This window comes from Erpetoichthys calabaricus, chromosome 10 (assembly GCF_900747795.2).
Source record: "Erpetoichthys calabaricus chromosome 10, fErpCal1.3, whole genome shotgun sequence".
NCBI lineage: Eukaryota > Metazoa > Chordata > Cladistia > Polypteriformes > Polypteridae > Erpetoichthys > Erpetoichthys calabaricus.
Genome location: NC_041403.2, coordinates 7,717,160 through 7,745,030, shown reverse-complemented (window position 1 = coordinate 7,745,030; position 27,871 = coordinate 7,717,160). Strand labels below are relative to the sequence as shown.

The 27,871-nt window shown below is 41.6% G+C and overlaps 1 protein-coding gene across 5 annotated transcripts in view; it reads left to right on the top strand.

The window, feature by feature from the left end:
- The window catches only part of mast2 (microtubule associated serine/threonine kinase 2), a 484,826-nt gene that overhangs the window by 378,450 nt on the left and 78,505 nt on the right, over window positions 1-27,871 (top strand). For all 5 annotated transcript variants that reach the window (XM_051932694.1, XM_051932693.1, XM_051932696.1 and 2 more), the window contains 2 exons: window positions 1,645-1,854; window positions 19,175-19,276. In XM_051932694.1, coding sequence (XP_051788654.1) covers window positions 1,645-1,854; window positions 19,175-19,276 — 312 coding nt within the window. The remainder of the gene's footprint in view (window positions 1-1,644; window positions 1,855-19,174; window positions 19,277-27,871) is intronic.

Here is a 27,871-nt window from a genome sequence, read left to right as displayed (position 1 = left end):
ACCTGAAAAGGAAACAGAAGAGAGAGTAGGGGTTAGTACAGATTTTAGAGCCACCATGAATAGTTATTATAATGAACTGGATATACAGAGTATCAGGATTTAAATTACAGTGAAGTTATGAGAAGGCCATGTTACAGTAATGTGTTTTCAGCAGTTTTTTAAAGTGTTCCACTGTATTAGCCTGGCGATTTCCTATTGGCAGGCTATTCCAGATTTTAGGTGCATAACAGCAGAAGGCCGCCTTTTAAGTTTTGCTCTTGGAATTCTAAGAAGACACTCATTTGAGGATATGAGGTTACGATTTGGAATATAAGGTGTCAGACATTCCGATATATAAGATGGAGCAAGATTATTTAAGGCTTTATAAACCATAAGCAGAATTTTAAAGTCAATCCTGAATGACACAGGTAACCAGTGTAGCGACATCAAAACTGGAGAGATGTGCTCGGGTTTTCTTTTCCTAGTTAGGATTCTAGTAGCTGCATTCTGCACTCGTTGTAAACGATTTATGTCTTTTTTTGGGTAGTCCTGAGAGGAGTGCGTTACAGTAATCTAGTCGACTGAAAACAAACGTGTGAACTAATTTCTCAGCATCTTTCATTAATATAAGAGGTCTAACTTTTGCTATGTTTCTTAAGTGAAAAAATGCTGTCCTAGTGATCTGATTAATATGCGATTTAAAATTTAGATTACAGTCAACAGTTAACCCCTAAGCTTTTTACCTCCATCTTGACTTTTAATCCTAATGTATCCAGTTTATTTCTAATAGCCTCATTGTATCCATTATTGCCAATCACTAAAATTTCAGTTTTCTCTTTATTTAACTTGAGAAAGTTACTATTCATCCATTCTGAGATACAAGTTAGACATTGTGTTAGTAAATCAAGAGAATCGGGGTCATCAGGCGCTATTGATAAATACAGCTGTGTGTCATCAGCATAGCTGTGGTAGCTCACATTGTGCCCTGAGATAATCTGACCTAACGGAAGCATGTAGACTGAGAAGAGCAGCGGACCCAGGATAGAGCCTTGTGGAACACCATATAGGATATCATGTGTCTTTGAGTTGTAATTACCACAACTAACAAAGAATTTTCTCCCTGCCAGGTAGGATTCAAGCCCAAGATGGGACGCTAGCTCATAGAAGGAACCACTCGTGCTGAAATGTGAAGCCAAATTAGAACGGACAGTGACCAGGCGTGAGATTTGAACCCAAGGAGCTGAACCTGCTGGGCAGCAGTACTTCCCACTGCACCTGCTCTACAATATGATTAACAGAATTTATGTCCAGTACACTGGAGAGAGGGATAGAGCTAGTATTGAATTAAAACCTTTGTCAGTCTTTCACAATGACTATTAATTCAAGCACTTAAATAAATGAATGTAGAATTGCCACTCGGGAGAAGTTAATTGAACAGGTTGATCTGAATTGCAGAGAGGACAACATCAGATGAGAGGGTTTCATTGAGGGAGAGTGTGTCTGTGTGCCACAAATGGGCGACGGACCTCTAGAGCTTCCTGACTGTTCTTTAACAAACTTCTTGTCATGCTCCTTTCTTTTGTATGGCGGTACTTCCTCCATTTTCGGTGGAAGCTTTTTCACTGATACAAATGACTTTGTTGAACAAATTGTTTTCTGTTCTAGGCCACGGCACAGATGGAAGAGCGTCTGGCAGACTTCATCTCATCATCTTCTCCAGACAAGGTCATACCCCTAGCTGATGGAGTCCTTAGCTTCATCTTCCACCAGGTCATTGAGTTGGCCCGTGATTGCTTGGATAAATCTCGGGAGGGTCTCATCACGTCACGCTACTTCTATGAGCTGCAGGAGAACCTGGAGAAGCTGCTGCAAGATGTAAGTCTAAGTGGATGCTGTATTGAGTGCTGTGCTGCAGGTTTGACTCAAACAAAGTGAACTGGTGATGCATGTAACCCGTGACTCCATTGTAATACTGGTATACCACAGTAGGCCCATGAAGTCAAGTTTATCAGTTTTGTTTTGAACACATCTTCAACTCAGAACGTGAGTTTGCAGGTAAACAAGAGCAAGTTACTTTTCTTTCAGTTTTTTGTTTTAATATTAAAAATATCACATTGTTGAGCGATATTTGAACAATATTCATTATTCTCACTCAGCTTCCTAAATTTTACATAGAGTTATGTTCTGGAGATTGGCACAGTGGTGTAGTAGCTGGCACTCCAGGATTCAGGTGTTATGAGTCCCCAGGGTATGTTGTGACAGATGAAAAGACCAGGAGATTCAGTATAAGTTCAGTGCTGTCTATGACCTGCTTATCCGAGACTGCGGATCCCACTAAAGACCTTACAAGTGTGTTTTTTTGTGTCAGCTTCCCAGTAAGAGATTATAATGCTTTGTACTTTTTTGATAATGATTTTAGTTTAGTATTCTGGCTTGCCCATTTGCTGTATTTGACTTTCTGTTTTTTGATGTTGGCCCGTTATTACAATTACGTCACATCTTATGGTCCCAATACAAACCCAAACTGCTTTCTTGTCATTCTTAGCAGTGCGGCTCTTTTCACGTAATTCTAACAAAGCAATATGCTCTTCAATGTATTTTTATACTAGCCACAGTACCTGACAAAGACAGGTAACAAAATAATTAAAAAATGTTTGCTATCTCTTGCCCCACTTGTGCTTTCAGCACCTTTCCTCTGTAATTGAATGTGTGGTAACATCTCTTCACCAGCGCGCCTTCTCTCCAGCGTGTTCCTGGAAAGCCTGCTTCTCAGACTGTTTCTGAGGTGTCGTTCTCACCTCCTGTCTGGTTTCCTACTTTGAATCTTTAAAGACGACTCTCTGAGCATGTGCCCTCATTCCTTCTTGTGCGTTTCACACTCTCCAAAGCCGGACTGACCAGTCACACCAAAGACAAACAGACCAGTCAGATTGCTCTGGGGTACTAGACACTTAGAGCTAAGAGTTTTATTATATAGTAGACAGCGCTCTTCACTGAGTACAGAATCAGAGTGCTGTTACAAATACAGGTGTAAAATAAAAATGGCAGACTTTAAAACTTTACATAACACACACATATTAAAAAATATGGATTAGGTGAAATATACAGTAAAATAGAAGTTTCAAAACTATTAACATAAAAGAATCCTAGCTGTACATGTCCATTATTGTTATTGTTGAGATGTGACCACTTAACAACAGAGGAGAAGACAAAAGCTCCAGTCAACAGAATCAGTTTTAAAAAATAAAAATTGGGGATCTCCCCCCGACTTTCTCATATACTCAGGTATGGGGATGGATATTTGAGGAGTAAACCACAACAGAATGATTATATTTTTATATTACGCACATTAAAGAACCATCAACAACAAATCAAATGAAATTAATAATATCCATCCATCCATTTTCCAACCCGCTGAATCCGAACACAGGGTCACGGGGTCTGCTGGAGCCAATCCCAGCCAACACAGGGCACAAGGCAGGGAACCAATCCCGGGCAATTATTATAAAAATACAGTTGAATAAATCGGACTGTATGAATAAAAGGTAAAGTACCACTTATGGTTAGCGGAAATAGCTCAAGAGTTGATAGAAATCTACGTTTTGTACCTAATACTTGTATGCAAAATTTGGTTGATGTGAAAGCGTACTCAAGCTATCGTGTTTACATATACACACACATACAGACATAATTCCAAAAATGGTATTTTCAGACTCAAGGATATCTTAAACGTAGAGATTCATCAAAATCTCGATATTGAATTTTTAGACGATTGCAATACTTTCCTTGCGAGAAAGTAAATCGGAGTTGGGGAGATTTAAAATGTCGAGATTCATTAAAATCCATCCATCCATTATCCAACCCGCTATATCCTAACTACAGGGTCACGGGGGTCTGCCAGAGCCAATCCCAGCCAACACAGGGCGCAAGGCAGGAAACAAACACAGGGCGCCAGCCCACCGCAGGGCACACGCACACATACCAAGCACACACTAGGGCCAATCTAGAATCGCCAATGTACCTAACCTGCATGTCTTTGGACTGTTGGAGGAAACCCACGCAGACACGGTGAGAACATGCAAACTCCACGCAGGGAGGACCCGGGAAGCGAACCTCAGGTCTCCTTACTACCGCTACCGCTGCGCCACTGTGCCGCCTTCATTAAAATCTCAAGGTCGAATTTTTGGACAATTACAATACTTTCCCTATACGAGAAAGTAAAAAAAAAATGTCACTTTGTCTGTTATAACCTCCATAGTCTGTTCTGTCAGACACAGTCTCTGTTATGGAGACCTCGGCAAGCAGGCTGTTTACCTCCTCCTGAGCTTTCTGCACTAATATACGAGATGTTACTTTGTCACAGGCTACTAAGAATAAAGAATCTTTTCATCCTTTAATTCCAAGGTTCCCAGAATCCCTGGTGTCTTTCCCTATTTCAGAAGAATACAGTATGGCAATAAAACAGAGGCACCAGTTCCACTGCAGGATACCAAGAAGAGGCGACATTTAAAGGTCCTACTCTCCACCACACTACTTGGTCACTTATTTCATGTGTTTTTGATTTTCTGTGTAAAGAAAAACTTTCTAATGTTTGCGCAAACTTTTCCCTAAGCAATTCTCTAACTTTGTCCCTGTGTCTTGATGAACTAATTTTAAAATAACAGCCAGGAGCCACTAAACTAATTCCCTTCATAATTTTAAAAACTTCACTCAAGTCACCTGTTAATCTTCATTAGCTTAAAGGTTCATCTCCTTCAGTCTCGCCCCATTGCTCATACCTTTCAGTGTTCTCAGCCTAGCCGCTCTTTTCTGGACTTCTTCTAGTGCTGCTATGTCCTTTTTGCAGCCTGGAGATCACAACTGCACACAGAACTCCAGGTGAGGCCTCACCAGTGTGTTATAAAGGTTTAGTATAACCTCCTTTGACTTGAACTTTACACGTTGTTAGATATAAGCTAACATTCTGTTAACCTTCTTGTTTGCTTCTGTCCACTGTCTGGATGTGGATAGCAACAAGCCCGTTATGACTCCTAGGTCCTCCTCATAAGGGTTACTTTCAAGTTTCTGACATCCCTGCCTCATAATTCCTTACAGTTCATAATCATTCTGATGCTTATAGTTTTGTACACATGGCTAACAAGCAGCAATGCAATTGGAGCGGCTAATAATGGCGCTGTAATAAGTATGCACTTGCTATAGAAGTGAATTGTTCTGCTGGATTTAAAACCTGACATACACCATAATACACCATTCTCAGTGAAGACCAGGGCGTTGGATTTAAGTTAAGAGCCTATCCTGTGCAGGTCACAGTCCATTGGAGGACATTCCACATTCACACTTACTAAAAATGAATATGAATCTGCTGAATGTAATTAAAAACACACTTTGTGCATGTAGGGGAAATACTAGAGAACCCAACAAAAATGCCATGTGAATATAGGGAAACCATGCAGATGCCACATTGGTGGCATTCAAACCCAGGACACCGAATCTGTAAGGTAGCAGTGCTAACCATAGCACCTCTGTCCTGCTTGGTGTGACCACGCAGTGATGCCACTGAGCCCCCAAAACTGTTCCCACAACACACTACGTTACCAGTTTGACCCTCCCCAACTTCCACTGAATGTCTGTATTAGTTCAACTATGGAGTTTAGATGTTCGTATTCATGTTATTGCTCCCCACTCCAATACGTTTTATGAATAAAATTGATAGAAATGTATTCTCACAAAGCACCATTTCACTCCAACATGCATCGCTCTAAACTCCAACACATTTTATTAATAAAATAAACAATAGTTATTCTAACAACGCACTGTTTCACAGTCACTTCTCCCGAAATCATCCAAAATTTGCTCTAATCACACAATTCTTCCTCCTTTCTCCTCTAGTTGAGAGTTGCCCGATGCTTCCCGCCTCTGACTCAATAATGTGAAACAGCAGGCTCCCTTTTATGCTGGACGTGGGAAAGCTTCCAGTGCCACACCAGCTTCGGGAGGCACTTCTAGGCTGGGAGCCCCCAACCCCACAACAGCACCCTCTGTCAGTATGTAGGCACACCGACAGGGCTGCATTTCCGGACTCCACATCCCAAGGACCCCTGCGAGTATTCCCATATGAGGACCACTGCCACCTGGCGTAGGGGGAATGGAACTGTTCCCACTGCTGGTTATCGCTGGTCCATCCATTATCTGATACCGGCTGGACACAGAGTTATTTTGTTGTTCTGCCGGCCCATCTGTCTGTCATTCCTCTTTGGCCTCCTGTCCGGGTACGAAAATATCCCCTTTCCTGGTCAGGATGCGTTGTCCTCCTCCTACACTGGTTAAATGCTTTTGAGTATGCTTTGAATTTTGAAGATGAGAAATAACACTGAGAGTCTGTCTCCTAAGATGAGAGAGTCTGCGGTGCCCATCCTTCACATGTGGCACAGCTCTGTGGTAGCTAATGTAGTTGCCCGGGTGGGTAATATCACTTCAAGACAGGCCCACCAAATCAACAATGCTCTTTTAAGAAGACAAGCTCAGTTAGGGGTTGCCTACTGTACCCACTGGAGGTAGTAGTGGAGGAGTGAATGAAGGCAAAATTGATGGCCATTATGAACAATGCTACAGTCTGTGACACACTAGCTTAGAAGTGAAGAATATCTGGAAACATAACTCAGGCTCCTTCATACCTACGGCATTACACTTTTATAGCACTTCACTGTAACTGCTCTTTTATCATTAGCCTTATTGGAAGTTTTCTTCTTATCTGAAATTCTTGTGCATTTGAGGGGCTGTTGTCTTTGTTGGCATATTTTTTGAACTTCTATAAAAAGCTAAATTTCCCCTGGGGACAAAGAAAGTTGTACCTGTCTGTCGGACTAGACAGCCTATCAGGATTCCGGGGCCTATTCTAGCAGCAACGGGCACAAAACAGGAATCGGTCTTGTATGAAAAGCCAGTCCATCTCTGGACCTCCCACACACTCCTTTACTCACCAGTACCTTTTGTGTCCCACCTTCGGCAGAATGGAAGTGGATCTGATCTGTGGCAGAGTAACCTGATCAAAGTAAATGTAAAGCCAGTGTGTTAATGTCATGGGTGTCCGTAGTATTTACAGTATGTCTCATCTCAGCTGAGCTGGCCCCCTGCCTGACTGTCCACTTTACTTGAATATAGCACCTTCCCCGACTTCAACCCCGGTCCTCGTTGCTACTGTGCCCCTCAGAAACAATTGACCGGGTTACATTGCCTTTAAAGATTTCCTTGCTTAAGAGCCGAGGTGATAAACAGAGACCTGCCTCCATCAGGTGGATCAAGCAACAGGATTGCAGCCTTTTAAAAAGTGGGTGCCGGCCGGAGTCCCCTTTTGTGTTTTCGCGGCACACTAAGTTATCAGTCTAGCCCCCCCCCATTTCCACTGAATGTCTATATTAGCTCAATTACAGAGGCTAGAGGCTCATATTCATGTTATTGCTCCCCACTGGCCCGGTCCACATCCCCTGGGGGAGGCCGTCGCGATTTTAATTTCACGGCCCAGCACTCGCACTTAGTGACGGATGGGCCTTTCAGGCAAGGGCAGGAGGGAGGGCTTCTTTAAATTAGCTTCTTCTCTCCCCCCGCCTACCTGACCAATAGGAGGGACGAGATTTTGCTGCACAGCCTGTGTGTGCAGGAATGAGGTTTGCAAGCGCACCGCTGGAATATGATGGGGCTCCAGATGTTGATGTGACGTCACCAGGGGCAGGTTCATCAGTCAGGGGGTCGATGAGGGGAGTGAGGTAGTCCGTCTGTTAGATAAAACGCGGCACGCTGTGGCAACAAAGCATCTTTTATCCACACGTAAGCCAACATGTCCACTATATCATGGCAGAGACGTTTGGAGGAGGAGGACATTGTCCAAGAAATACTGGAACGGCGCAAATGGGCCCGAGCCATGGTGGAGGCTCTACCAGTTGAGTACATTTCCTTTTTTTTTCCCTCTGTCAGGCCAGTTGTCTTCTTATCAGAGGTGAGAAACAAAGAGTGTGAATGTGCTGGCTGTTTATCAGACCTGAATGCAGACCCTTAACGCACCATGCAGTGTCTGTATGGTCACGAGGATGCCACAGCACTTCGCTTGTCACGGCTGCCTTAATTTTATTCATGACTTTGTATGATAATATGCCGCTCAGGGAGCCCCTGGGTTGGTGGTGTGAAGTGTAATTAGCAGAATGTACTCGCTCACTGCATGTCACTGCACGGGCAAACTTAGATTCTCAGCTTCTTATTCCATCAAATTTGTCTCCCTCAGTGCCGGTTCCCGCTCTGCACCTGATGCCAGGCTCCAAAACCTGGGGAGACGTTAGCAAAATGGGCAAATGAGCACTGGATAATGGGGCGCTGAACGCTGATGTGCTTTTTTTAGGTGTGTTCACATAAGACATGAAGCAGCAATTGTCTTCATGTCTGTCTGTCAGTCTGCTTGAAACAACTTGGCTTCCATCAGACAAAGTTCATTGATTGGCACATTTGTTGTTCGGGAGACTGGTGCAAAATTCTATTTTTCTTATGAAACCTCAAATAGTGTGCTATACACGTGCTTTGAATTTCAAAAACTCAAAGGTAAATTTTTAAACAGTTCTAACAGAGCTTAGTGACTGCTTCAAATCTGCCCTGATAAAGATTATTTCCGTGATATGTATCAGTATCTGTCTTAACTTGATGTGATTTTGTACAAATTGGGTGAATAGGATTGACGAACATCGTTGGGCAGAATGGCCAGCTCTCGTTAAAATTGTTCTGTGGTCAATTCAATTCAATGTAGTGCGCTCTTTACTGAGTGCAGGAGCAGACCACTGTGACGAGGTCTGAGGTAAAATACAAGTGTAACTTTTACCAATTATAGTTATAGGCCACTAAGTTTAACGTGCATCACAGGAAAATTAATGGAAGGAATTATTAAGGATAAGACTGAGCAGCACATGGCAAGTACAGGAGTTGTTCTGAACAGTCAGCGTGGGCTCAGAAGAGGGAGGTCGTGTTTTACTGACATGCTGGAATTCTATAAGGAGGACAACAACAGGATACGACCAAAGTGGAGCAGATGAGATTATTGATGTGGACTTTCAGAAAGCGTTTGATAAGGTGCCACCTGAGAAGATAGATAGATAGATAGATAGATAGATAGATAGATAGATAGATAGATAGATAGATAGATAGATAGATAGATAGATAGATAGATAGATAGATAGATAGATAGATAGATAGATAGATAGATAGATAGATAGATAGATAGATAGTGGGCATCAAACTAAAAGAAGTGGCAGATCAGGGTGATGTTTTTAAATGGGTGCAGACATAAGAAGCAGAGGCTGATGGAACAAGGAACCTCATCAGAACTGGCTGATGTTAAGAGTGGCGTTCCACGGGGTCAGTGCTGGGGCAGCTGCTATTTTTAATATATATAAATAATATAGATAGGAATATAAGTAATAAGCGGGTTAAGTTTGCAGATGATACCAAGATAGGTGGATTAGCAGATAATTTGGAATCCGTTATATCATCACAGAGGGACTTGGACAGCAGACAGGCTTGGGCAGATTTCTGACATATGAAATTTAATGTCAGTAAATGTAGTACTAGGGTGTTGTACCGTGTTAGCCATTATGAATGTAGAGAAAAGCCAAGCAAAATGACACCTTTTATTGGCTAACTAAAAAGATTACAATATGCACTCGGGCCCCATGATTATATTTTGCCTGAAGAAGGGGCCTGAGTTGCCTCGAAAGCTTGCATATTGTAATCCTTTTAGTTAGCCTATAAAAGGTGTCAGTAAATGTAAAGAATTACACAATGGAAGTAAAAATGTGAGGTCTGAATACACAATGGGAACCTTATGATTTAGGAGTCATAGTAGACTTGTCACTATCAACTCCAGACAGTGTTCAGAAGGCATTAAGAAGGCAAATAGAATGTCAGGTTATATAGCGCCTTGATGTGTGGAGTACAAGTCCCAGGAGGTTCTGCTCAAGCTTTATAATACACTGGTGAGGCCTCATCTAGAATCCTATTTGCAGTTTTGGACTCCAGGCTACAAAAAGGACATATCAGCACAAGAAAAGGTCCAGAGAAGAACAACTTGGGTGATTCAGGGCTACAGGGGGTGAGTGATGAGGAAAAATGAAAAGAGCTGAGCCTTTACAGTTTAAGCAAAACAACATTAAGCGGTGACCTGACTGAAATGTTTAAAATTATGAAAGGAATTAGTCCAGTGGACCGAGACTGTTGTTTTAAAATGAATTCATCAAGAACATGTGGACACAGTTGGAAACTTGTCAAGAGTAAACTTCACACAAATGTTAGGAAGTTTTTCTTTTCACAAAGAACGACAGACACTTGGAATAAGCGACCAAATAGTGTGGTAGACAGTAAGACTTGAGGGACTTTCAAAACTCGACTTGATGTTTTTTTGGAAGAAATAAGTGGACAGGACTGGCGAGCTTTGTTGGGCTGAATGGCCTGTTCTCGTACAGATTGTTCTAATGTTCTAATTATCCATCCATTGTCCATCATCCAACCCACTATATCCTAACTACAGGGTCACGGGGGTCTGCTGGAGCCAATCCCAGCCAACACAGGGCACAAGGCAGGAAACAAACTCCGGACAGGGTGCCAGCCCACCGCAGTGTTCTAGTTATATAGGTCTTATACAGAGGCTGATAATCGAGAATCCATTGAATCATCACAGATGGACTTGGACAGCAAACAGACTTGGGCAGATTTCTGACAGATGAAATTTATTGTCAGTAAATGTAAAGAATTACACATAGAAAATAAAACTGGGAGGTTTGAATACACAATGGGAGGTCTGAGAAGGAGTTAGGAGTCATAGTTGACTCTAAGCTATCGACTTCCCGACAGTGTTCAGAGGCCATTAAGAAGGCTAACAGACTGTCAGTGTTATATAGTGCCTTGATGTGTGGAGTACAAGGAGGACCTGCTGAAGTTTTATAACACACTGGTGAGGCCTCATCTGGAGCCCTGTGTGCAGTTTTGTTCTCCAGGCTACAATAAGGACATAGCAGCACAAGAAAAGGTCCAGAGAAGAGCGACTAGGCTCATTTCAGGGTTACAGGGGATGAGTGATGAGGAAAGATTAAAAGAGCTGATCCTAATGCTTGCATTAAGTGTAGGTCTTGTTAGGTCTGAATACACAATGGGAGGTCTGAAAATCAAAAGTCCACCTTATGAGAAGGATTTAGGAGTCATAGTGGACTCTAAGCTATCGAATTCCCGACAGTGTTCAGAAGCCATTAAGAAGGCTAACAGACTGTCAGTGTTATATAGCGCCTTGATGTGTGGAGTACAAGTCACAGGAGGTTCTGCTCAAGCTTTATAACACACTGGTGAGGCCTCATCTGGAGTCCTGTGTGCAGTTTTGGTCTCCAGACTACAAAAAGGACATAGCAGCACAAGAAAAGCTCCAGAGAAGAGCGACTGGGCTGATTCAGGGTTACAGGGGATGAATTATGAGGAAAGATTAAAAGAGCTGAGCCTTTACAATTTAAGCAAAAGAAGATTAAGAGATGACCTGACTGAAGTGTTTAAAATTATGAAGGGAATTAGTTCAGTGGATCGAGACTGTGACTTTAAAAAGGAGTTCATCAAGAACATGGGGACACAGTTAGAAACCTATTAAGTGTAAATTTCGCACAAACATTAGGAAGTTTTTCTTTTCACAAAGAACGATAGACACTTGGAATAAGCGATCAAGTAGTGTGGTAGACAGAAAAACTTTTTGGACTTTCAAAACTCAACTTGATGTTTTTTTTAGAAGAATGAAGTGGACAGGACTAGTGAGCTTTGTTGGGCTGAATGGCCTGTTCTCGTCCAGATTGTTCTAATGTTCTAATTGTATCCATCACGGGGTGTATGTTCTCTGTGAATGTGTCCTTCAAAGTTTGCAGCTTTAGTAGGTCAAAATCTGTATATTTAAAACAATTTAATATATCCTTCCCTGGTTTAGCAGTGAAAATTCTAAAATAAAGAAAAGTAATACTCAAGAAAGGACACACTTGGCTTGTTTTAATACCAGTTTACACTTCTAAAAAGAATCAGTTGAAGGAAGCTCCTGGCAAAGCACGATGCAGTAGTGGCGTTCCGAGTAATCTTGGTCCACTTCAGAAATGCTGGAGTCATCGTCCCAGGCGCAGGCAGCAGAGATGTCTTCCATCCACCTGTAGGTTGAGATTTGCCAGTCTTTTTATACTGTTTTATTTTTATTCTTTGGTTCCAATATAAGAGCATACAATTGCCAAACATGGAGTCCATTCTTTGTTAACACAGTAAAGACTTATATTTTTAACTATTACCAAACAAGAAGTACAGTATGTCTGCCCCTGTTAAGTACACCCTTTTAATAGCCTTCTTGACCTGCTCCATTTGTTTCTCAGTATGTCCATTTCTCCCTCTTTCTGTCAATCCACTTCCATTGCTTAATTTGTTTCAGCCATATCTACTTATAAGGCCTCGATCATCAAGTCTTCTAGTAACATAATGTATTACAGAATTAAACTCGCATATCACAGTGACACATTTTGGACTTTTGGCTAACGCTATCTCTTACCAAATTACAACACACAGAATTAGTACACATAAAGACACTGATCTGTTAAAATAAAGAAGTGAACAAAGTCATTTGAAACTGATGAAAATAAATGGAAACCAGCAGTACATGTCCATTAATTAATTGTTGAACTGTGACTGGTGACAGCGGAGGAGAGGAAAACAAAACCTTCATCAGGGACCTTGGGGAAGAAAATTCTCTGGGTGGTCCACGGTCATTTAAAACAGACAAAGTCACAGCCTTGGGCCTCATTTCTAAAGCTTGTACTGTATATGCACAACAAAAGGCTTGAAGTGTACATACACAGCTTGCCATAAAAGCGTCTGGTTTTATAAAAAAAAACCTTGATGGCCGAACGTGTGGGAAATTTTTGGGCATCTCTGACTCATGCGTACGCAACATCTTGTAGAAACTGGGAAATGACAACACCCTTGATAAAGTAGGGAAATGCAGCCAAACCAGCTAAATGACGAGTCGCATGTGTAATAGTTCATAACAGCAAACAGTTATAATGTGCGTTGATGTGATCGCCATATGACAAGTGATAAATATGAATTACAGACTGGATTTTGGTTCACTTGTAAGAGGGGCAGTGCTGTGTATTTTTTGTTTTTTTGTCAGTTTATATTGGCTACCTGTTGTCACCTATCAGGGAACTGACCGACTGGTCAGGAATATCTCCGCTAAGCTTCAGTCCATTCCATCATGCATGTTGTGCTGGAAAGCATTAACTGACCGGCGAGGCACCACATTCAGTTTTTATATGGTGTGTGTTTGTGTGTACATGCATATAACATGACATGTTGTTGCTAACAAAAAAAGTCAATTTGCAGCAGTGTTTAATTATTCTAACAAGATCGGAACTCGGGGCAGCATGGTGGCGCAGTGGATAGCGCTGCTGCCTCGCATGTGAGGAGACCTGGGTTCGCTTCCCGGGTCCTCCCTGCATGGGGTTTGCATGTTCTCCCCGTGTCTGTGTGGGTTTCCCACAGCCCAAAGACATGCAGGTTATTGTCCCGTGTGTGCGCTTGGTGTGTGGGTTTGTGTGTGTGTGTCCTGTGGTGGGCTGACGCCCTGCTCAGGGATTTGTTCCTGCCTTGCGCCCTGTGTTTGTGTTGGCTGGTGTATTATCATAGTATTTCCCTCTACTTACCCTTTACCTGTTTTCCCTCAAGGGTAAGTGTTCTCATCAAGTTCGTTATCGGGTTGGGCTACTGTTGCACTTTAAGATGAACACACACATACATAGATATACCATACACGCAGACCCACACACACGCTGATTAACCTTTAGCACTTTAAACCACACAAGTGCTTTAGGAATAACACAGCCTGTCACTCAGCACTTCAAGAGACTTACTTATTATCGGGACGAATAACATACGATGTTTTAAATAGATCTCAGACCTAAATATTACTTTTGGTCTCCAAGAAAATATTAAAAGTTACAAAGACTCAGCATCCTTGACTAGAGGCCATTTATCAGCCAAGAATACCTTCTTCTCGTACTGCTCCCTACTATTGAGTGGAGCACTCACTCTCAGCCTTAATAAACCTCGCAGCACAGAGCGTATGGCAAATGTCCGGCTGCTCCAGGTGCTCAGAGAAATCTAACTTATTACTTCAATCACTCTAGACATTAAGACAAAGCATAGAAAGTTAAAACCAGCATGGTATTTATTACAAGAATAATAATAATACCACTGGAACAAAGAATAATAGAAAATAGGTACTGATAGGAAAGTCTGAATATATACAGTATATAGTCTTTAGAAAAAGCTTACAGATGACAAGGATGATGCTGGTAACTGACGATCTGATGAAAACTGGTCACATGTGTCTTTGTTGTCTTCTCTGATGTCGCTCTTCCTTCGTCGCTGTTTCTGTTATTCTGATGTTGCTTTCAAATGAGGCATATTTATTATGAAATGTCATGCCGTGGTTTCACAACACATGCACCTGATTGGCTGGCTGTCAATATGATTGATGAATTTTGTTTAAACTCTTTAATATATCTTTTCCCAGATAATAAAGTTTTTTGATGTTGCCTTAAACATCGCCATGTCTGTCTTTCCCAGGCTGTAAACCAAATTGTTGTCCCAGATGTCTATCCATAAAGTAATCAGTATCCTGAGATATCGGCTCATTCTTCCTTTCCCAGGCTGTAAAACCATTTTAGCACTATGCTATGAACAACTGTTATAAAAGTGAGGTGTAAGAGAAGAGGATATGCCTTGATTTGTCCTAAATGTAGCTCATCTGTTGTCTTGTCTTGAACAAAATATAATGGAAAATTAAACCAAAATCTACGGAATTTATACACCATAACAGCTGGGATTGGCTCCAGCAGACCCTGTATTAGGATATAGCGGGTTGGAAAATGACTGACTGACTGATTGCAACTCATATTGAGAATGAAGCTGCTTTTGTTACCCGGGAGCAGTGAAATTCCATTAATTCACAAGTCATCTGTGATGCCAGGATGACACTAATAAATGTTGTGGCTCGATGGCCTGGGTCAACCTGTGATTCATTTATTTTGAGGCAAAGTAGCTTTAGAAGACATGACAGTACTGTACATGATGACTGATTTATTGTTAAGGTAACAAACCCTCCTATACTAGTCTTTGTAACATCAGTCACATCATTACATGTGCTAGGTGATCATGGCTACCCGCTCAGACGATGGCACCTTACACCTTTCCTGGACCCCCAGAACACAGAGGGACAGGTGCAATAATGCTGCTCATGATCTTGCGTCCTCAGTTGAGGAGCACAGCCAGATACTCTTGAATGCCTCAGGTGGGGGGGCTGCTTTACCAGCCAATGAGGGTCTGCAGCATCATGTATGAGGTTGATTAGCATGCTCCATTTTTGGATGTTTCAGGGCAGCGTTGAATGCATGTTCACATTCGCATATTTACGAAGTGATTGTGAAGGGTACATTGTGTAGAAATCTGCGTATGCCAAGTTTTATAAACCTATTTTTTTTTTGCACATATTTTTATGCTTTTATAAATGAGACCCCTGGAGACTTTTGCCAACTGGCCAGCCCCTGGTCATTCTTCAGTAGATTCTGTGCTAGCTGCTTAATCGGATGACAGACTCTTTCCTTCTGAACTTTCCAAGGCTCCCAGTATCTCAAATGTCTTTTCCATGGGCAGGAGAAGAATTTTTCAGTATAGCAGTGGCACCAAGTGTGCCAACAAGATACCGAGAAGACAAGCAGAATAGAGGAGGGTTAGTAACCGCTTATAAATATTGTATGTCTTGAAACTGTGGAGATCATACTGAACGGTGGATAGGTTTGCACCATCCTAGGGCCTACCGATAAGGCTAGAACAGGAATCCTCACGCATCACATACGGTGCAATCCACTAATATTGGCACTTTCGGTATATCAAAGCAAAACAGACTTTTGTTATTTTTTATCCTCTTGATCTTTCATTCAAGGTATTGACACAAATCTAACCTGTAATTGAAGTAATTGGAAGAAAAATAAATTCTTATCATGAAATAAATATTTTTCTCAATATTCCGTCTCCTTTGAATGTATTGGAACTGCAAGACCAATTCATTTTTGCTCTACACTGAAGACATGAAAACATGAATATGAGATGAGAGCTTAGAAGTTCAACTTTTATTTTCTGGCATTGGGATTTAGATATGCTGAACAATAGAGAAGATACCACCTTTTGTAGCAGATCACCCCATTTTTAATATAGCATCTTGCGACTGATTGGTGAATTCACCTGTGAATTTGTTGTTAAAAATGATAAACCAATGTGAAAACCAGTGAGCTACCTATGGGACAAAAACAAGCCACTTTGAAGGATGTAAGTGGAGAATTCAATCAGAAGCATTGTACCAACATTGGGCATCGCCAATACAATGATTTGAAATGTTCTGAAAAGGAAAGAAACCGCTGGTGTCCTGAGCAGCAGACATCGAGCAGGTCCACCAAGGAAAACCACAGCAGCTGATGACAGAGACGATGTGAGAGCTGTGAAGAAAACCCCAAAAACAACAACTGCAGTTGCTGATCTCGTCGCCAAACCATTTCACCATTACATGACTTAAAATCTCTGGGCATGTCAGGCTGACTTTCCAACACAGTTGTCTTGCTCCAATAAAGTGCTACTGGGTAGAGCCGGTGCTGCATAAAGGGTTTATCTGGTACAGTGAGTTCATCCACAATCTCTGTCCTTTTCTTTTTTTTGTTCTGTCGTTGGTACGTAAAACATGAGACATCAGACAGACAATCCTCTTTTTGCTTGTGAGGTCCAAAACACCTGCATTCCTAAATCCCCGTCTCGCTGCATTGTATGCATTAATAATAATACATGTTATTTATATAGTGCCTTTCCCATGCTCAAGGCACTTCAAAGAGTTTAAGAAAGAACGACAGGGTATACAGTATATAACATTGTACTAAACCAGATACATAAATAAAGACGAGTAAGATAATAAATTCAGAGAAAAAAAAATTGTATTGTATTGCATTGTACTTCCAGACGAACATCCATTGGTTGTCCACCTATGACTTGATTTTCAAGACATTGTTGAAAATGGTCTCCAACAGCACTAATGTAACATTGTGTGTGCTGTAAAATGTTCATGAAAGCAGACCTCAGTTCAACAGCTGAGATGTCATTTATCTCCTGGTAATCTTTTGGCTCTTCCAAAATTCCCGGGTTGTTTCTGTACACTTTCCTTCTTAACGAGACCCAGAAGTCAAAATCACAAAACAATCAGTCCAAAGAGTGAGCCACCCACAGATCTGCACTGACAGTCCATTATGCAGGAGCTCTCATATTGGGATGTTGTTCCGTGAATTCTGCACATGTTGACTTGAAGGAGACCATATAAGCGTACATCTCCACAATCAAAGTAAATATGCTGTTCCAAAGGAGATGGCCTGTCTTCTCTCCAGCATGCACAGAGATAAAAGCCGCGGCAGTGTTTTGTTAGTTTTAACTTCACCCCACTAAACATATAAAACTGGCACAGAGCTCCTTATCATGTGGGGGGCTACTTTATCGTGCACTGCCCTGCATACATGTAATCATTAAGGAGGGCATTTGTCCTTGGTAACACCAGCTCCTAATTACCTACTATACTGAGTAGGGTGACCTAGTGTTCCGATATTAAGTCTTAAACCCCATGGATAACGGTGCATTTCCTGGGAGGCCTTCTTTATAGAAGTTAATCTATTTACATGGTTTGTTCCTGCTCTCATTTTTCTGCAGTAATGAGGGCAGATTACCAGAATGTTTAAAGAACTTGAATGAGTTTAGTACACCCTTGATCATTCTTTGTTATTTCATGCATATTTTTATGTTCAAATTAATAAAGGAAAATGTATAGTGTTAGTTTGTCTGTTGCCACAATTATAAGCATTGTTCGTGTTTTAGGATTCTCTACAGCATTGCTAATGCTTGAGATGCGCCATCTGTTGGAATAAAAACCACAGTGCATTTTATTACAACACGTATTACAAAATACATTCCAAAAGGTGGTGTATCACAAACATTAACACTGAATTGCACCCAATACAATGTAACTACTGGGCATACATAAATTGCCTTTTATATATACAAGTAGGCCCTTAAATTAACTGACCCCAATTTAATAGACTTCAGATTTAAAGGATAAAAAATTTCTATCCTGAAGGAAAAATTTTCCACTGAGAATAGAAAAGAATTTTAGAAAAGATTCATATTGTCTGCGGTGGGCTGGTGCCCTGCCCGGGATTTGCTTCCTGCCTGGCGCCCTGTGTTGGCTGGGATTGGCTCCAGCGGACCCCCGTGACCCTATAGTTAGGATATAGTGGGTTGGATAATGGATGGATGGATGGATTCATATTGTAATGGGTGAGCATTTTGCTTATGTGCCCCCTCTTGTTTCCTGTGTACCTGCTCATTGTACATTATAATAAAGACGTCTTTCATACTTATACTTTATACTTGGGGGCTGGGCGGGTGGTCTCATGGCCTTGGAACCCCTGCAGATTTTTTTTTTCTGTCCTCCCTGGCCATCGGGAGTTTACTTTACTTCATTCTTTGTTAATAAGTTTGCCTAATTTTTATATTTTTTCTTTCTTCATCTTGTAAAGCACACATCATTTGTATGAAAACGTGCTATTGAAATAAATGATGTTGTTGTCATACATGGTGGTGCAGTGGAACAGTAAGAAGACCAGAGTTTGTCCCTCCGGTCCTTCTCCCCGTGTCTTGGTGGGTTCCTTCCAGGTACTCCTGCTTCCTCCCACTGTCCAAAGACATGCAGGTTAAGTGAATTGGCAGTGATAACCTGGCCATTGTGTGTGTGTGTGTGTTTGCCCTGAGATGGACTGGCACCCTGTCCTTGCACCCTTTGTTATCTGGGATTGGCTCCAACCCTACCAACCGCAATACTGGTCTTGATTATACGATTAGAAAATAATATGACATAACATACTTATACATTATAATATGTATGTGTGCAATTTGAATTCTACTGCCATAGCCACCACACCACACTCCCTACTTGTGGTTCCATGTGACTTTTCTGCATTTCTCTTCATCCTTTCCTGTATTTATTTATTTGTTTGTTTTATTTCCTCAGGCTCATGAGCGCTCTGAGAGCAGGGAGGTTGCCTTCGTTACCCAGCTCGTGAGGAAGCTGATGATCATCATCGCCAGGCCAGCACGCTTGCTTGAGTGCCTTGTAAGTTTTTTCTTTCACTTCTTGGAAGAGAGGCCCTGGTCAGGTATTACTCCTCCTGTGCAGACTCACTCCCTTTTGACTCTCACCATTTGCTCGTCACGTCAATGGGTCTTGACTGGCTGATCGGCCCATGTTGCTTCTTTTGGTGTCCTCCTTCCTCAAGTAAGAAAACAACACAAACAGCCGTGAATGTTAGTGGAGGCCTCCATTGCGAGACTCCAGCGATTTAAGCTACACGTTTTGAATGAAAATGTGTTATGTAAATAAATGTTGGTGTTGTTGTTGATCGGGCTGTGCCTGCTAAATGTGTCTGGCACGCAGAGCAGAAGATGTGTTAATACATTCAGTGTTAAGATGTCTGTCCATGTTCCATTTCTAATAGGCACGCCATTTTTGATGTTGCAGCTTGGGTCCTTAAGTGGCCTTGCTGTTTCAAAATCCATTCCTAGGCTTTGTCACACAGCCCCAGTGCTGCCATTTGGCGGTAACTTCATTCTGTGTGTCTGCTAATGTCTTCTTGATGAATACAATCTAAAATTCTGCCCTTCTTCCTCAGCAGTTCTCCTGTGCTGCCTTTATGCCAACACTTTTTCTGCCGCCCAGGATGTTTCTGTAATCCTTAGCATACTCAGACACTCATTAGAGGACGTTAAAAACAACCAGCGTGAATGTCAAATCTGACGTTTTGGTATCATAGTGCCTTATAGTCAGTTTATTAGTAAAATGCCAAGATAATTTGTGTATTTTATAGGCATTAAATTTAATAATGACTCCAATGTAGGAAGGTAAACACTTGCATTTGTCAATCTAATTCGTGATTAGAGAAAAGTCTCTTTCCTAAATGCTTTTGTTGCAGCAAGAATTGTTTAGGTTGTGATTCAATGCATGCTGGGTTATGAAAAACAAAAAGTCTTTTCCAGTTGTGTTTTGTGGATGGGCACTAGGGGTATACCACACACAGAGCGGCTCATGGTTTATTAGTATACAGTATGGCTGCCTGTCCATGCAAACATGTCCAGTGCCTATAAAATGTGTTTGCCCCTTGGACATTTTTATATTTTATTCTTATATAACTGGGGGTTTGGGGTCCAACTCCGATCCTGGGGGTCCAGAGTGGCTGCAGGTTTTCATTCCAGCCACTTTCTTTATTAGTAACTAATTTCTGCTGCTAATTTCACATAATGATTATACCTTAATTATGACTGACTTGCTTAATTGTTTTTTTCTTTAAAAGATAATTTCGATATTTTTCAAGTTACAGTTATTTTTCACATACATGGTATTGTGACACGTGAGTCACTGTCTTGTACCCCAAAACATGAGGCTGAGTCCCAGTACTTTAGCAAAACCATCCATCCATTTTCCAACCCGCTGAATCCGAACACAGGGTCATGGGGGTCTGCTGGAGCCAATCCCAGGGCACAAGGCAGGAACCAATCCCGGGCAGTGTGCCAACCCACCGCAGGACACACACAAACACACCAAGCACACACTAGGGCCAATTTAGAATCGCCAATCCACCTAATCTGCATGTCTTTGGACTGTGGGAGGAAACCGGAGCACCCGGAGGAAACCCACGCAGACATGGGGAGAACATGCAAACTCCACACAGGGAGGACCCGGGAATCGAACCCAGGTCCCCAGGTCTCCCAACTGCGAGGCAGCAGCACTACCCACTGCGCCACCGTGCCGCCCTTAGCAAAACCAGCTTTTATTTAACTTGATACAGGAACAGTATGGCTATTTATTGGAGTGGGATCTGCCACTCTCCTCTACGCAGACACAGTAAACGGGCAGAGTCAGGGCCAGGTCAGTAGCCAAGTTATACTGTCCCCTGCATTTATAATGTTCCTTGCATCTCCCATCCAACAGGTGCTTAAAGCACAGCCACGATCGGCTCGTAGTTGTTTCCGTGATGTTATGCTGTAGCGCTGCGAACCCGCGGTTCCTTCTGCGATGGACAAGCAGTCCTCCACAGATGCGGCAATCGCACTTTTGGCGTGTCGTCCCTTTGTAGTGGGGGGGGGGGGGGGGGTCTCAAAAGAGTTCACAATCCTCACAGTATATATGCACATGACATTGTGTTCTAAAGTTAAACACTTTCTTTAAATTAAAAAATATATATCTTGCCTGCACTGGAGCTTTACATTGTAGTCTGTAGGGCATGGAGGGAAAGCTTAAAAATGTACCAAATACAGTCATATGAAAAAGTTTGGGAATCCCTCTTAATTCTAATTTTTGTTTCTCATTGGCTGAGCTTTCAAAGTAGCAACTTCCTTTTAATATCTGACATGCCTTATGGACACAGCAGTATTTCAGCAGTGACATTAAGTTTATTAGATTAACAGAAAATATGTAATATGCATCATCAGAAAATTAGACAGGTGCATAAATTTGGGCATCCCAACAGAGATATGACATCAATACTTAGTTGAGCCTCCTTTTGTTAATCTAACAGCCTCTAGACGCTGTCCTCCTATAGCCTTAGATGAGTGTCTGATTCTGGATGGAGGTATTGTTCACCATTCTTCATACCAAATCTCTCCAGTTCAGTTCAATTTGATGGACAGCCTGCTTCAAATCATCCCAGAGATTTTCGATAATCTTCAAGTCAGGGGACTGTGACGGCCTTTCCAGAACATTGTACTTCTCTGTCTGCATGAATGCCTTTGTAGATTTCCAACTGTGTTTTGGCTCATTGTCTTGTTGGAATATCCAACCCCTGCGTAACTTTAACTTTGTGACTGATGCTTGAACATTATCCTGAAGAGTTTGTTGATATTGGGTTGAATTAATCAGACCCTCGACTTTAACAAGGGCCCCTGTCCCTGAACTAGCCACACAGCCCCACAGCATGATGGAACCTCCACCAAATGTGACAGTAGGTAGCAGGTGTTTCACTTGGAATGTGGTAGTGTTCTTCTTCCGCCATGCAAAGCGCTTTTTGTTCTGACCAAATAACTCCATTTGTGTCTCATGAGTCCAAAGCACTTTGTTCCCAAATGAATCTGGCTTGTCTAAATGAGCATTGGCATACAACAAGCGACTCTGTTTGTGGCGTGAGTGCAGAAAGGGCTTCTTTCTCATCACCCTGCCATACAGATGCACTGAATTGTAGAACGATGTACAGATACACCATCTGCAGCAAGATGTTCTTGCAGGTCTTTGGAGGTGATCTGTGGGTTGTCTGTCACCATTCTCACAATCCTACTCATATGCCGCTACTGTATTTTTCTTGGCCTGCCAGACCTGCTGGGTTTAACAGCAACTGTGCCTGTGGCCTTCCATTTCCTGATTCCATTCCTGACAGTTTAAACCTCTGAGATGGCTTTTTGTAGCCTTCCCCCTAAACCAGGAAACTCAACAATCTTTGTTTTCAGATCTTTGGAGAGTTGCTTTGAGGATCCCATGCTGTCACTCTTCAGAGGAGAGTCAAAGGGAAGGAAGCACAACTTGTAATTGACCACCTTAAATACCTTTATATCTCCTGATTGGACACACCTGTCTATGAAGTTCAAGGCCTAACGAGCTCATCCAACCAAGTAATCAGCATTGAGCAGTGACAGGCATTCAAATCAGCACAATGACAAGAGGACCCACATTTGTGCACAGCCAGTTTTTCACATTTGATTTCATTTCATACAACTAAATGCTGCGTCACTAAAAATCTTTGTTCGGAAAACACTGCAGTACTCAGATGTTCCTAGGAAATGAAAGACATACCACTGTTATCTTTATTCGATGAAAGGAGAGTCAATTATTATGCAGGCTGGGAGGGGGTCCCAAACTTATTCATATGACTGTACATCCATTTTTCAACCCAAGACATTTGTTGAGTATTGACTCTGTGACTTCCATGTTACTAACACATTTTTGTCACAACAAAACTGATCTGGAAAAAAATAATCATTTTATCACATATACCTGGTACTATTTTTCTCGTGGTAAGGATGCATTTTCTTTTCGCTTCTGTGAGTTCTCATGTAAGTACGGTAGTACAACAACAACATTTATTTCTGTGGCACATTTTTTTGCAAAGAATTCAGCTCAAAGTACCTTAGAAAACATCAAAAAGAAAGTTACAAGTAAAGCAAAATAAGATCAGATAGGAATATTAATGAATAACCAACAAAGAAAAACCAAATAAATATATTGACGCATTCTAATTAAGCATGGATATATAATTACTAGAAGGTTAGGGTCCTTATATACAACATCATAATGCAAGTCTCTAACGATGAGTGCAATGATAAAATCAGATGGGCAGGAATACAGAAAAAACACCAAAAAATCTTGTTTTGAGCCAAATCATGCAAGAGAAAGAGGCCATCTAGAAGAACTCTCAGATACCATAATTCTCGTCAGTTGCTATCGTAATGACCTATTGTGTGATCAGAAAGATCAGCATCAGAGCAGTAAATAATTGCTGACATGTTATAGAAGAGTTGAGGTGATTTGTTTCCAAGGGCACAAAGCCTACTGACACTCATGTCCGGATTTTTTCCCATTGTTCTTTGCCAAACTGATCAGCTCCGTCAGGTGATGGTGATGTGACTTTTTTTGACATATCTGCCAAACCCAGTCAAAAATTCTCCCTTGGACTGAGCTCTGGACTCTTCCTTGGCCACTCCAGGACATTCACTTTGTTGCTTTGAAGCTGTTCTTCTATAGCTGTGGCTTTATGTTTGGCTTTGTTGTCTTGCTGGAACACAAATCTCCTTCCAAGGCGCAGGTTTCTTGCAGTCTCTGTCAGGATTGTCCTGTATTTTGCTACATTCATTTTACCCTCATAAACCCTGTTAAGAGTGGTTTCCAGCAGGGGTCAGTGCTAGGGTGGCTGCTCTTTTTAAATTGATTTGGAATATAAATAACAAGTTGGTTAGGTTTGCAGAAGAAGCCAAGCTAGGATGATTGGCAGATAATCGAGAATCGATTGAATCATCATAAAGGGACTTGGACAGCAGACAGGTTTGGGCAGATTTGTGGCAAATGAAATTTAATGTCAGTAAATCTAAAAGTATTACATGTAGTGAGTAAAAATGTGTGGTTTGAAAACACAGTTGGAGGTCTGAAAATTGAAAGTACACCTTACGGAGCTGTACTGAACCCGATGCTATCGACTGCCAGACAGAAGCCATTAAGAAGGCTAACAGAATGTCAGGTTATATAGCGCCTTGATGTGTGGAGTACAAGTCACAGGAGGTTCAGCATAAGCTTTATAACACACTGGTGAGGCCTCATCTGAACTACTAGGTACAGTTTTGGTCTCTAGGCTACAAAAAGGACATAGAGAAGAGAAGAGCGAAATATAACAGCAGATCAGGTCACTTTGAGAAATTCTCAGATGATTCTGCAGTTTTATTTTTTTATGAGGTATATTGATAAAGGGGATGAGACAGAGGAGAGGAGTCAGGTGGAAAAGTTTATTTCCTCATGCAGAAGGAATTGTCTGCATCATAACATCATGCAAACCAAACAAGTTGTTGACTTTCGACGCACCACACCAAAGTCCCTCTATGTCTGGTCACTATTCAAAGAGTGGACATAGAGGTGGTCCACTCTTACAAGTACTTGGGGGTCCACATCAATGACAAATTTGGACTGGTCTTGGAATACAGAGGAACTATATAAGAAGCACAGAGCAGATACTTTCTCCATAGGAGACTGAGCTCCTTTAATGAGGGCAGTGACATCCTTCACATCTTCTACAACTCTGTGACAGCCAGCGTGGTGTACTGGGCTGGTAACATCACGTCAAGAGAGGCCCACTGTATCAACGAGCTAATTAAAAAGACAAAGTTAGTTATGGGACAAATTTATAACCCCCTGGAAGTCGTAGTGGAGGAGAGAATTAAAACAAAGCTGAGTGTCATTATGGACAATGCTGCACATCCCCTCTCATACACTAACAGTGAGGACTTTCAGCCCACAAATTATTAAACAAAAGTGTGTCAAGAAACATGACGGGGGCTCCTTTATACCAACAGCAGTACAGCGCCTCACTGCCAAGTCAGAACTTTTCTTTCTTTTGAATTTTCTTGTCGTGTAGTCATTCCAGTGTGTGTTCATGTTTATTTGTTTATTTACATATGTATCTGTTTATATATATATTTATTTATTTATTTAAAGAGCTTCTGTAAAAAGCCAAATTTCCCCAGGGGGCAAATAAAGTATCTATCTATCTATCTATCTATCTATCTATCTATCTATCTATCTATCTATCTATCTATCTATCTATCTATCTATCTATCTATCTATCTATCTATCTATCTATCTATCTATCTATCTATCTATCTATCTATCTATCTATCTATCTATCTATCTATCTATCTATCTCTCATAGTGCCTTTCATATCTGTCTGTCTGTCTCTTCTGAAATTGCAATTTTGCTTTTTCTCAAGTGGACAAGTTTCTTAAAACGTCTTAAATAGAAAGTACCATAACAAAAAGGTTTTTTTTTTTTTTTTTGCTCGCATTATTTTTCTCTTTGTCCACTCTGTGACATGTAGAGGCAATGACTTTGTCATGTGGTCATGGGTTTAATGAAAAACCAATCCTTGCAAGTCCACAGACCGACTAGAGCCTGCCCCCAAATGAACCCCCCTGTCGCTTTTTTGTCATGTCTCAGAAGTGAATGTGGCAGAGCAGTGGTGGGGGAGATCATTTGGCGGGTTTGATGAATTGCACGTGACTGACATTTTGACTCGCTGCAGACAGATTTTACAAATTGAAGCTCTAAGAGGCAACGGGTGTGCTTTTCTGCTAGGATCTCCCCATCCTTCTCCTGTGACAAATGATTAACACGTATATTAATATAAAGACTTTTTTTTTTAATAATTTAGGAATATGCTTGATCCATGAATCCCTGCTTTTGTTGTTTTGTCGTGAGTACTGATTCCAACATAACTGTCAAAATTAGGCTCTAGCTTCTAGTGCGCTTTGTAAGCCTCTTTTTCAAACACACTCTGCAAAATTTTGATTTAGTAATGGCAGAATTAAGCTCAGTATAAGTTTGGCTACAACCTTTGTGACTTCAGATACTGGAATTTGGAAGCTAGTGCATTTCAGATCAATTAGGAGGGACACTAAGGCAAAGCTTAATGGAGGCACCTCGAAATATCACAATTGCTTCTGCTTGGCAAAACCGGCAGAGCTTGAACAATAGCTGGCATCATCTTAACAGAGGCTGACGGGACAGTATTGTGAGTGTATGTTTTTGAAAATAATTTTAGTCTGGCCATATGATTATTGCTAGGGTTCTTCTAGTGGCTGTTATTTGTATGGCAGTGATGTCACCTCAGCTCCATTTTATGGCCTTTTTTTTTTCCCAGTCATTGTCATTTAGCACTCTCATCACACAGCCACAGCTACGTTTTTTATGTCAGATAGATAGATAGATAGATAGATAGATAGATAGATAGATAGATAGATAGATAGATAGATAGATAGATAGATAGATAGATAGATAGATAGATAGATAGATACTTTATTAATCCCAAGGGGAAATTCACATACTCCAGCAGCATAGACAGATAGCAGCATACTGATACAAAAAAAAAATATTAAATTAAAGATTGATAACAATGCAGGTAAAAACAGACAATAACTTTATATAATGTTAACATTTACCCCCCGGGTGGAATTGAACAGTCACATAGTGTGGTGGAGGAACGATCTCCTCAGTCTGTCAGTGGAGCAGGACGGTGACAGCAGTCTGTCGCTGAAGCTGCTCCTCTGTCTGGAGATGATCCTGTTCAGTGGATGCAGTGGATTCTCCATAATTGATAGGAGCCTGCTCAGCGCCCTTCGTTCTGCCACAGATGTTAAACTGTCCAGCTCCATGCCAACAATAGAGCCTGCCTTTCTCACCAGTTTGTCCAGGCGTGAGGTGTCTTTCTTCTTGATGCTGCCTCCCCAGCGCACCACCGCGTAGAAGACGGCGCTCACCACAACCGTCTGATAGAACATCTGCAGCATCTTATTGCAGATGTTGAAGGACGCCAGCCTTCTAAGGAAGTATAGTCAGCTCTGTCCTCTCTTGCACAGAGCATCAGTATTGGCAGTCCAGTCCAGTTTATCATCCAGCTGCACTCCCAGATGTTTATAGGTCTGCACACAGTCACCTCTGATGATCACAGAGTCCATGAGGGGCCTGGTCCTCCTAAAATCTACCACCAGCTCCTTGGTTTTGCTGGTGTTCAGGTGTAGGTGGTTTGAGTCGCACCATTTAACAAAGTCCTTGATGAGGTTCCTATACTCCTCCTCCTGCCCACTCCTGATGCAGCCCACGATAGCAGTGTTGTCAGCGAACTTTTGCTCGTGGCAGGACTCTGAGTTTTATTGGAAGTCTGTGGTGCTTAGAGAGTTTCGGACCACAAATCGTTTTGTCAAAGATATGATGAGCCGAACACAGCCAATTATTAATGTGTAAATGAAATGATCCAAGCTGCTTCGAATGGTAACTGGCACACAAGAAGTTGGTTAGTAGCCTTGAATAGCCTGTTTATTGGAAAATATCTCCAGGGGTGATGACAGGAGTACGAAAATGAGAACACTTATCAGTCAATCAGTCCAAGTTTATTTACATAGCGCATT